Source organism: Diorhabda sublineata, chromosome 8 (genome assembly GCF_026230105.1).
Source record: "Diorhabda sublineata isolate icDioSubl1.1 chromosome 8, icDioSubl1.1, whole genome shotgun sequence".
NCBI classification, from domain to species: domain Eukaryota; kingdom Metazoa; phylum Arthropoda; class Insecta; order Coleoptera; family Chrysomelidae; genus Diorhabda; species Diorhabda sublineata.
The window spans coordinates 18,646,214-18,656,486 of record NC_079481.1 but is presented as its reverse complement, the minus strand read 5'-3'; the positions used below and the strand labels follow the sequence as shown (position 1 = coordinate 18,656,486).

The window sequence follows — 10,273 nt, the reverse complement described above, 5'->3', positions numbered from 1 at the left end:
GTATTTAAATTTTCTATTTATTTTAAATGAAACAAAGTCCCATTTATTTTCTGGAAGCAAAGCTTCTTTTTATTAGAACCAAACGTTCTTACTTCGGTCTATATAATACATATACTACGTTCTCGTCTCGCTACATAAAAACGACAAGTAACGAAGAAAGAGAGACTGCCAGAGGCGTAGAGTAGAATGAATTTCTAAATAAAAAACTAAAACTAAAATTAAAACAAAATAAAACATAGCGCCGGCCTTGAAAGTACCAGCTTTCAAAAAGAAAAAAAATATACATTAAAGCAATAAACATAGCATAAAATTATATACAAGTAAAAAATAAGTACAACCAAATAACCCTTAATCGTCTATAGGTAAAACACATATCTTATTTATGGCACGTTTAGTGATACCACTGTAAGTCTTTACTGTCACTACTCTAACAAGTCCATCACTGCCTGGATGAGTCTTTACTATGCGTCCCAATTTCCAACTCATTGGAGGGGTATCATCTTCCTTTAAGAGCACCATAGATCCCACTTGGATAGAGTCAATTTGAGTAACTCGCCATTTGGGTCACTGCTGGAGTAAGTTCAAGTAGTCCTTGGACCACCTAGTCCAAAAGTGCTGTATCATCATAGTAATGTGCTTGTATCGAGATAACTGAATTTTATGGTCAGCAGGAACAGCTGGCTCTGGAATTGTTTGAATCGCAGTACCGATTAAGAAATGTGCTGGAGTCAAAGGCTGTAGATCATCAGGATCTTCGGTAAGAGGAAGGAGAGGGCGAGAATTTAGGATGCCCGCAATTTGAGATAGAAGAGTATAAAATTCTTCATAAGTAAGGTAAGTGTTGTTAAGTACACGTTTCAAATGGTGTTTAGTAGAACGAACTGCACGTTCCCACAATCCTCCCATATGAGGAGAGTAAGGAGGATTAAAATGCCAAGTAATCAAGTTATCGGTTATAAACTCTTGAACAACTAGAGATTGGCTTAATTCAAAATACTTTAATAAATCCTTATTTGCCCTTACAAAGGTACTTGCATTATCTGAATAAATGTGCCTACATAAACCACGACGAGAAATAAATCTTTTGAATGCATTAAGGAAGCCATCAGCGGTAAGATCACTAACTAGTTCTAAGTGAGTGGCCTTGGAAGAAAAACATATAAACAAACATATATAAGACTTAATGTATTTCTTGTTACGCAGCTTGCTGTCCTTTATTAAATATGGGCCAGCATAGTCAATACCTACAGTATGAAATGGCTTTGATGGGTTAACCCTTGATGAAGGTAGTTCACCCATTTTTTGAATTAGTCCAGTAGGCTGTACTCGAAAACATTTTACACATTTTCGTAAAACTCTGCGGATAGCTTGGCGACCAGAAAGAGGCCAAAACTCATTTCGAATGGTAGCTAGTACTGTTTGAGTACCAGCGTGAAAAAGCCTTTTGTGCTCATGATTAACAATTAATTCTGTGAAATAATCCTTACAAGGTAAGATAATTTGATGCCTTTGGTTATAAAATAGATCAGATTTGTTCAGCCTGCCACCAATTCTCAATATATTTTCGGAATCTAAGAATGGTGAAAGAGGAAGCAATTTGCTTTTACGTGAAATCTGTTTTCCTGATTTGAGTTTGTCTATTTCTGGTTTAAAATTCTTGTACTGTACTGATTTTATCAAAGTACATTTAGCGATATTAATTTCTTCCAAAGTTAGTTCACCTAAATTTCTGAGTTTTACTGACCTTTTGCAATTCGATGCAAACCTAAATAAATACGCAGTCACATGCAATAAAGTTTTGTAATTAGAGTATTTAGATATTATGTCAAAATCATTGCATATCTGTGCTCCCAAGGTTAAATTTATAGAAAGTTTTGTTTCTGGTAAATTTGTAATACCATTATTTGGAGCTAAAGGCCATTGGCTAGAATGCGGCAAAAAGGAGGGCCCATTCCACCACATTTTATATGAGCTAATTTCTGAAGGTTGTACTCCCCTTGATACGAAATCGGCTGGATTTTCCGAAGAAGGCACATATCTCCATTCATTGTTCATCGTTAAGCTTTGAATTTGAGATATTCTGTTAGCTACAAAAGTCTTAAGAGTACTAGGTTCCCTTTTTATCCACGCCAATGTAATTGTGGAGTCACACCAAAACGTTATTTTATCAAAGGATAAATTCAATGATTCCAGTAGCCTTGAAGCTAATTGTGCACCTAAAAGTGCTGCCATAAGCTCCAGACGGGGAAGGGTAATTGTTTTCAAAGGTGCTACCTTGGATTTTGCACAAGCTAAACTTACCTTATAGCCAATATTATTTCGGGATAAAATATAAATTACTGCTCCATAAGCGCTTGTGGAGGCATCAGTGAAACAGTGAAGTTCTAATTCAATGGCATTATTGATTATCAGACAACGTGATATTTTTAATTTATTAATTTCACATATGTTGTCATAAAAATTTAAAAACGATTTAACATAGTAATCCGGTAAAACATCGTCCCAATCTACCTTGAGTGACCACAATTTTTGCAGTAAAATTTTTGCCGTTATTGTCACCGGGGCGATTAATCCCAACGGATCAAAAACTTGTGATATTATAGATAGAATCGATCTTTTGGTATAAGTTTTTATATTTAATTTGTTAGCGGAATAACTAAAAACGTCCTCTAAGGAGAACCAAAAGACTCCTAACGTTTTTGTACTGGATCCATCCTTAATCATAAATTCAGAGGAAGAGAGATCCAGATTTAAATTTTCAAATATTTGTGTTCTATTTGACGTCCATTTTCGAAGTGGAAATTTAGTAGAATCTAGAATATTTATCAAGTGTTTGATTAAATAAATGGCGTCTTCTACACTGTCGGTTCCTGAAATTAAATCATCCATGTAGAAATTGTTTTCTATAACGTGACTTGCCTCGGGAAAATCTTTTGAATTTTCTATAGCCAGTTGCTTCAAGCATCTGGTGGCTAAAAATGAACTAGGACCTAAGCCGTAAGTTACAGTATTAAGTTCATATTCTTGAACCGATTTGGACTTATCTTCTCGCCATAATATATGTTGAAATTGTCGATCCGAGGGATGTAACTTTATTTGTCGGTACATCTTCTATATCTGCCGTAAAGGCAATTTGGTGCTTTCTAAATCTTAACAATGTATTAAATATATCAGGTTGTATGATTGGACCCACCATCAAAACGTCGTTCAGACTGATATTATTAGTTGATTTACAAGAACCATCAAAAACTACCCGTACTTTAGTAGTCAAAGAACTAGATTTTAGTACACAGTGGTGAGGTAAAATGAATTTAACTTCTGACCCTAAAGATTCGTTTACCAAGGACATATGCCCCAACTTGAAATAATCTTCCATGAATTTAGAATATTCCGTATTCAAGTAACTATTATTCAGCACCCTTTTTTCTACAGACTTCAGTCGCTTTAGAGCTATATCCCTAGTTTGGCCAAAAATAGGTTTTTTTTTGAAAGGTAATTTAACAACAAATCGGCCATCACCTTCTCTATAAAAGTTTTTTACGAAATGCTCCTCACAATTATTTTCTTCTACTGAGTAAACGGATTGATTCGTATTAGAAACTTCCTCAATTTTCCAAAAGGACTCTAATTGTTCCTGAACGTCTATTTTAGAAAGATTACAAAATGTAGCCATTGAAGGGGCTGTAAAATTTCCTGAAATGATCCACCCCAAATGCAATTCCTGTAGAATAGGTAGCCTCTTTCCTAACTTGATTTGATTGCTTAATAAAAGTTCGTAAAATATATTACAACCAAGCAAAATGTCAATCTTAGCTGATGTATCAAAAGTAATGTCAGCCAGCAATAAATTTTTAGGAATTTTAATGTTTGAAAGATCTATATTAAACTGTGGTACCTTGCCTGTAATTTGATCTATGACTAAAAATGGCAAATTTGCTTCAAATTCAGTATGAATTGATTTTATTTTTGCCTGAAAAATTTTAGAAACATTCGTAGAATTTGTTGCATTTATACCTACTACTGGAATTGAAACAGATTTATATGGTAAATTCAATGCATGTGCTAACTCGGTCGTACAAAATGAACTTTGGCTTCCGGAATCCAAAAGAGCTCTGCACCGCACTGGTTTATTATTAACATCGAAGATATCTATCAATGCAGTGGATAAAATAACACAGTTATTAAAAATACTTGTAGAACTCAAACTATTAATTTCGGATGCAGTTTCACCACTTTTGACGATTGTAGATTTAATTTCAAGTTCATTTTCGTTATTTGTTGTATTAGACAAATTTCCTTTAGTATTAAAAAATCTAGTTGCATTACTAGCTTCATTTATATGTAATAATACGTTATGTTTCTTGTTACATATGCTACAAATGTATCCTCTACAAACATTAGCAAAGTGGCCCTTGCGAAGACAATTTACGCAACCCTTTAATTTCCTTACTGAATTTAGCCTAGAGACTGCATCTAACCGCAAAAAACTTTCACAATTATAAATTAAATGATCAGATTTATTGCAATATATACAAAATTGACCTTTAGTCTGTAAAGAAGCGTGACTTAACACTTTATTCTGTTTTACATTGGTATTATTATTTATATTTTTATTTATGCTGCATCTTTCCTTTAAAAAGTCAACAAATAAATCAATTTTCGGGGATTTTATTTTATGTATTTTAGTTTCCCATTCCTTACGTGTATATTTGTCAAGTTTCTCTTCTAATAAAAATAATAAAATTCTGTCTCATTCATCTACGGGTTCTTTTAGTTGCCTTAATGCTCTATAATTTAAATTGAATATCTAAGAAATTTCTTAAGTCAAAGAAATTTTCTTTATTGATTTTAGGCAAATCAAAAATATTTTTTAAATGGATTTTAATCAAAGATTTTGTATCCTCGTACCTGTCTTTTAACATATACCATGCTATTTCATAATTTGAATCAGTACTTTCTAAGTCACCTATTAATTTTGCAGCTTCACCTTTTACTGCTGATTGCAAATAGAAGAATTTTTCTGTTGTAGACAAACTCGAATCATCATGAATTAGTGATTTAAATCGGTCGTGAAATGATGACCAACAATTTTCTTCACCCGAAAAAGATGGTAAGGAAATTTTTGGTAATCTTAGATTATGAGATATACCTGATCGCGGCCTAGAACTATCGACTATCAAAGATTCAATATCTGATACACCATCGTTCGTGTTCATCAAGGTTTTAGCATCATTTAGTAACTCATAAAATTTGTTTTCAAATTCTCTACGATCCTTATCAAAAACAATTTGATTTTTTTCCGTATTTTCTAAATTTTCCTCAATTTCCGATTGAATTGCTTCAAAATCGTCTAAAGATACTTTAAATCTTTCGAATCTATCGGCTACATAAATTCTTTTTGGGGGATCTTGTTCGATTTCCTTCAAAAAATTCTCAAACCTTGTAACTGATGCCTTAATAATAGACCTTTTTTTATATAAATTCTTCATTTTTTCCGACTCGGCCATTTTATTTTATTTTTATCGCGCGCCTATGAAATGAGTTTTGATTTGTTTACTAGTAATAACTTTACAGAAAAACTGCGACCTTTTTGTAGTTAGCCGCTCCGCTGGCGCCGTCCGAATGTTTTGTCTACTTGGCTAATAATAAAAAAAACGGAGTATACTACTTTCTTACTAGGATCTAGGAAGCAAATATTGCAAATACCTTTCTAAAGATACAACATGAATAATTCAAAATAATTTGTTGTGTATTAATCGATATTTATATTAATTGCAAATTACTTGTGAATTCATCTCGATACCTTAATATTGAATGATAATATTTGAGCAAGAAAATAAGGCAATTTTTTTTATAATAAAGTAAAGAACAATACTATATTCCTATATTGAAACCAATTTTTACCTGTCTTTACATTTACGTCAAATAAGTGTGCCTTACCGACAAGGTAATACCTATAGTTTTGTTTAACGTTAACCTGAAATATTTTATCTTGCAATTGTATTATATTATTTACTGCAAAGCAATAATAAAAAACTCTTCCATCAGAAATCGACGACACTATGAGGAGGAATAAATAATAAAATGGAAAGGACTTACAGGTTTCTTCTTCCTGATGCTGTAGTTTGAAAGGATCTTCTTGTGCACAACACATTTTATTTATTTATAATTTGTTAATCATCGGCTCGAATGACCAAAATGTTGTATTGAATGAAGTGGACTGTATAATTTTATTTTGTATTTAAATTTTCTATTTATTTTAAATGAAACAAAGTCCCATTTATTTTCTGGAAGCAAAGCTTCTTTTTATTAGAACCAAACGTTCTTACTTCAGTCTATATAATACATATACTACGTTCTCGTCTCGCTACATAAAAACGACAAGTAACGAAGAAAGAGAGACTGCCAGAGGCGTAGAGTAGAATGAATTTCTACATAAAAAACTAAAACTAAAATTAAAACAAAATCAAACAATATTTTGATTGATATTTTTTATATAACATAACATCATAAAACAAATTTTTGACCAATAGAAATTCTATTGATTATGGCACATTGCGTAAAAATTATTATAACACAGAGATGAAAGCGTTCGTTGAATACATATCATCTCAAGAGATTTTTAGCAAAAACAATTATGATTTTTTGTATTCCATAAAATCAATTCCGTACCTTCTTCATCATCCATATCGCTTCAATCACTTTCATCGTCGTCAGTAGAATCGTTCATTTCTTCATCTCTAAATAATAAAAGTGCTTTGTGCACCATCTGTTTCCTAGTTTCAGAGCTTGAATTTTCATCGCATTGAGATGCATCGACCAAGTCAACATCATTGTCACCTTCAGTGTTGCAATTTTCAACAAATAAATCACAGCTATGTCTACCTAATATGTACCATTGTAATCTATACTTAAATTGCAATGCCGAGGGTTTATTTTAGCCACCTCCCATTCCTCTTAAAAAAGAAAAAAAATTTCCAATTACGTCTTGATTTAGACGTGCTGTTAGAATGTATTGAATTTCAAATTCTTCTGTACTGTATTTTCCTTTCAAATACGACAATAATTGCGGTAATGAAGTATTATTTAAAATAATTCCTTTCTGGAACGGTAATAAAGTTCTATGGTTTCCAACTCGAATACTTTTCATATAATTCATCATCTTTGATAATACTTCATTTTGTTGGTCTATATTTACAACATAAGCACTTTTTGCAATGGTTTTATTATTCTTGAATTTACTATTAAATAAGTCAAACCAATCATTCATAGCATCGAAAAATTCTGAACATTCCTCCCAATTATCGCTGTATGAAAAATTATTTTGTCCAAAAAATTGTATAGCCTGAGCAGTTGTGTGTGAGAAAAGTTGATTGGCCAACGAAGCTTTTTGGCGTTCCGAACTAGAGCAATCTAAATGTTTCCGTGTAAGCTTGTGTGGAATTCTTAGATCTCGTGCTGAGTCTTTGCTTTCTTGTTCATTTAATAATGAAATTTCTTCAACGCAGTCTTTATTTAATTGTACTCCATTCAAATTAAATCCAGAATCAATAAAGTTGTTTCGTATTAATTTAATTAAATGCGGTGTGTCAGCAAAGACGAAAACTTTGAGATTTGGATCTTGTGGGTGTAGGAAAAAACAATTTTCATTTTCGCCTGTGCCTATGTTAAGTGAACTCCAAACAGAAGTATTTGTTGATCCAATATCTGTTACTTGCGTTACTACTATGTAACTAGCAGCATAAAATTGACCTATTGTATCATTTACAATTTCCGCCGTAAGAGGGGTATCGTAGTTATATTAAATATGTTGTTTCCATTTAACAAAAAGACCTCTAACCATCCCAACTTGGACTCGCTTGTGAGGCCCAACTTTTTTTTCTTCTTTACGGTCGATTTCTACTTTTCGCGAGATATAAACTTCATCAAAACATAGCACACACAGTCTGTCAATAAGAGGCTTACTTGTACTGTTAGCGCGCATTGTATTTAACTGATTTTAGTATCTCAGAATTCAGATCCACCGCAGCTGCTCGTTTCCTCAATGTAGATAAGGCAGGTAAAGGATGATTTCTTTTTTTTAAGTACCTGTAACCTTCTGGTGATACGCTCCTAAGTGCAATAGCAAATGCTATGTCTTCTTCGCTCCATTTGATTCTTTTCTTGTTGGGACTCATGAGTTTGTGTATCTGTCCAATTGTAAAAACTGGTCTTAACAAGTCATACACTTTTTCTTTCACTTTCTTTTGATTTTCTTTTTTTTGCAGGTGAAGTTTTTTAGACAGCTTTATCACATCATTTTTTAAAGACTTAGTCTCATTTTTTAAATTCTGATTTTCATTTTTTAAATTTTCCATAATACTTTCATAATGATTAGATTTTGACTTCAATTTACCATTTTCAATCTTCAAATATAAGTTTTCTGTTGCTAAACTATTATCTAGGTGATATGATGAATTTAGTTGGCTTTGATCTTCAATGCTAGTAAATCTGTATGTTAAAAAAATAAAATATTAAATAATTATATTTTATTGCCATAGAACTTTTTGAAATATTACTAAACTTGTATACTCACAGTATATTCGATTCCTCTGGTACATGTAAACATTCAGCTGGTTCCAGCTGATATGTTGAACTACTTTGGAGTGGAAGAGGTTCATCATATTCAGTAGTTTCTCCATAATTTTTATTCCTGAAATATGTGATGTCAACGTGGAATCATACACAGAGTATAGTTTACAAGTTCTTATTAAAAAGGAATTTTTATTAGAAAATGAATGTACCAAAGATCCCCATCAATATTTGATTTTGAACCTTCATTTCCATCAAAATTTGCTTTTTTATGAACTATCACCTCATCTTGCTTGGTGGCCATCAACGATTTCCTTTTTCTACCCCGTCTGTAACATTAAATTTTTTTATTTTGAAATCATACTTTTTTTGTATTCTAATAGTTCAATAGTACTTGAAAATTTTTTGCTCACTACATTTGCATCATTATCAATTTTACCTTAAGACATTTTGTTGGTTTTGACTTTGAAAAACTATTTCATTCTGTTGCATATTTTTCATTGGAACAGCAGTCTTTTTTAGTTTGGGAAAATGACGAACTCTAGAATGATTACTTCTATTAGGAGATTTTTCTTCATAGCAACTATTATTAAAGTGATCTGAGCAAATACGAGCTGTAAAAAGTTGATGATGTTTTAATTTTTATAATAAAAACTGTGTCATCTTTTTTTTTACCATTTTCTAGTTTAAGTTCTTCAACTCCACAAGCTTTTCTCCATATTTCACGTAACACAGAATCTTGTGGGAATCTATGATAATGCACATTGCTGTTTCTTCTGTTTTTGTTATGATTTTTACAAAACTTCACTGTACAAGATGGCATTTTACAAATATTACCATACATCAACACAAACGTAATCACTTAACACATGAATATTTTGCAGCAAAGGCCAAAGGTAATCGCAACGAAGTGAGCATGCGCTGGAAATAAGTATTCTAGTCTCCAAAAACCAATTACACCATGCGAAAACCAAGCTTTTGTAATAATTATTTTTTTAGGTGAACGTATTCACAATAACGAAAACGTTCGTTTATTCGTTGCTTATTGCGAACAGACTTTTACATGTATTCTAAATATAAAGATTGCCTCTGTTCCCCTCTAGCTATAATCTTATTTATGCTGATGAAAATATTGTTTTGCGTTAGTTTTTACAATTTTCCTGTACTTCCAAATTTTGCAAAAAATCCATTTATACAAGTATTCAATTCAAATGTTTCAAATTGGCGAGTCGTTTTGGGAGAGAATCCTCATTGGCTGCTTTCCAGCTGGTGCACAATAGCACACCTTGTAGTTTTTACACCATGGGTTTGTGCACGTTCAGGACGATTTTCAACGCCATCTCTGTGACTGGTTCACATCTAAAAGCTTATTTTTTGGTGATTTATTTTTGAATGTTTGTCAATCTGGATTCTGAATCTAAGTTGCAATCATGTATCGAAAGAAAACCTAGGATTATTGAATGAACAACGTCCATCTTGCAAAGGTGTTTGAGATTGTTTGTTTATTAGCTATTTGCATTTTTGTGCATTTAAAAGTTGTACTGTTGTGTTTACTTACTCAATATGAGTAAACGAGTAAAGGCCTGATGTGTACCAGCAGCAGAATAAGCAAGCGAAAAGGAAAGAGTAATATTTATTATTTATCAACATAAAAATATTTAAATTGAAATCAAGTTCATGTCTAAACAAGAATAACCTTTTC

At 32.1% G+C, this 10,273-nt stretch overlaps 2 protein-coding genes across 2 annotated transcripts; both read right to left on the bottom strand.

Moving 5' to 3' along the window:
- Positions 1 to 564: 564 nt before the first annotated feature.
- On the bottom strand, positions 565 to 2,232 carry LOC130448272 (uncharacterized). The gene has a single exon (XM_056785557.1). The coding sequence runs from the start codon at positions 2,230 to 2,232 to the stop codon at positions 565 to 567; it is 1,668 nt and encodes a 555-aa protein (XP_056641535.1).
- Positions 2,233 to 6,694: 4,462 nt separating this feature from the next.
- On the bottom strand, positions 6,695 to 9,440 carry LOC130448271 (uncharacterized). The gene is made up of 7 exons (XM_056785555.1): positions 9,247 to 9,440; positions 9,011 to 9,185; positions 8,784 to 8,900; positions 8,576 to 8,692; positions 8,089 to 8,490; positions 6,986 to 7,733; positions 6,695 to 6,910 (listed from the first exon to the last, which is right to left on the bottom strand). Exons 1-7 carry the CDS (start codon positions 9,413 to 9,415, stop codon positions 6,695 to 6,697), a joined length of 1,944 nt encoding a protein of 647 aa, XP_056641533.1. The 5' UTR covers positions 9,416 to 9,440.
- Positions 9,441 to 10,273: the final 833 nt, after the last annotated feature.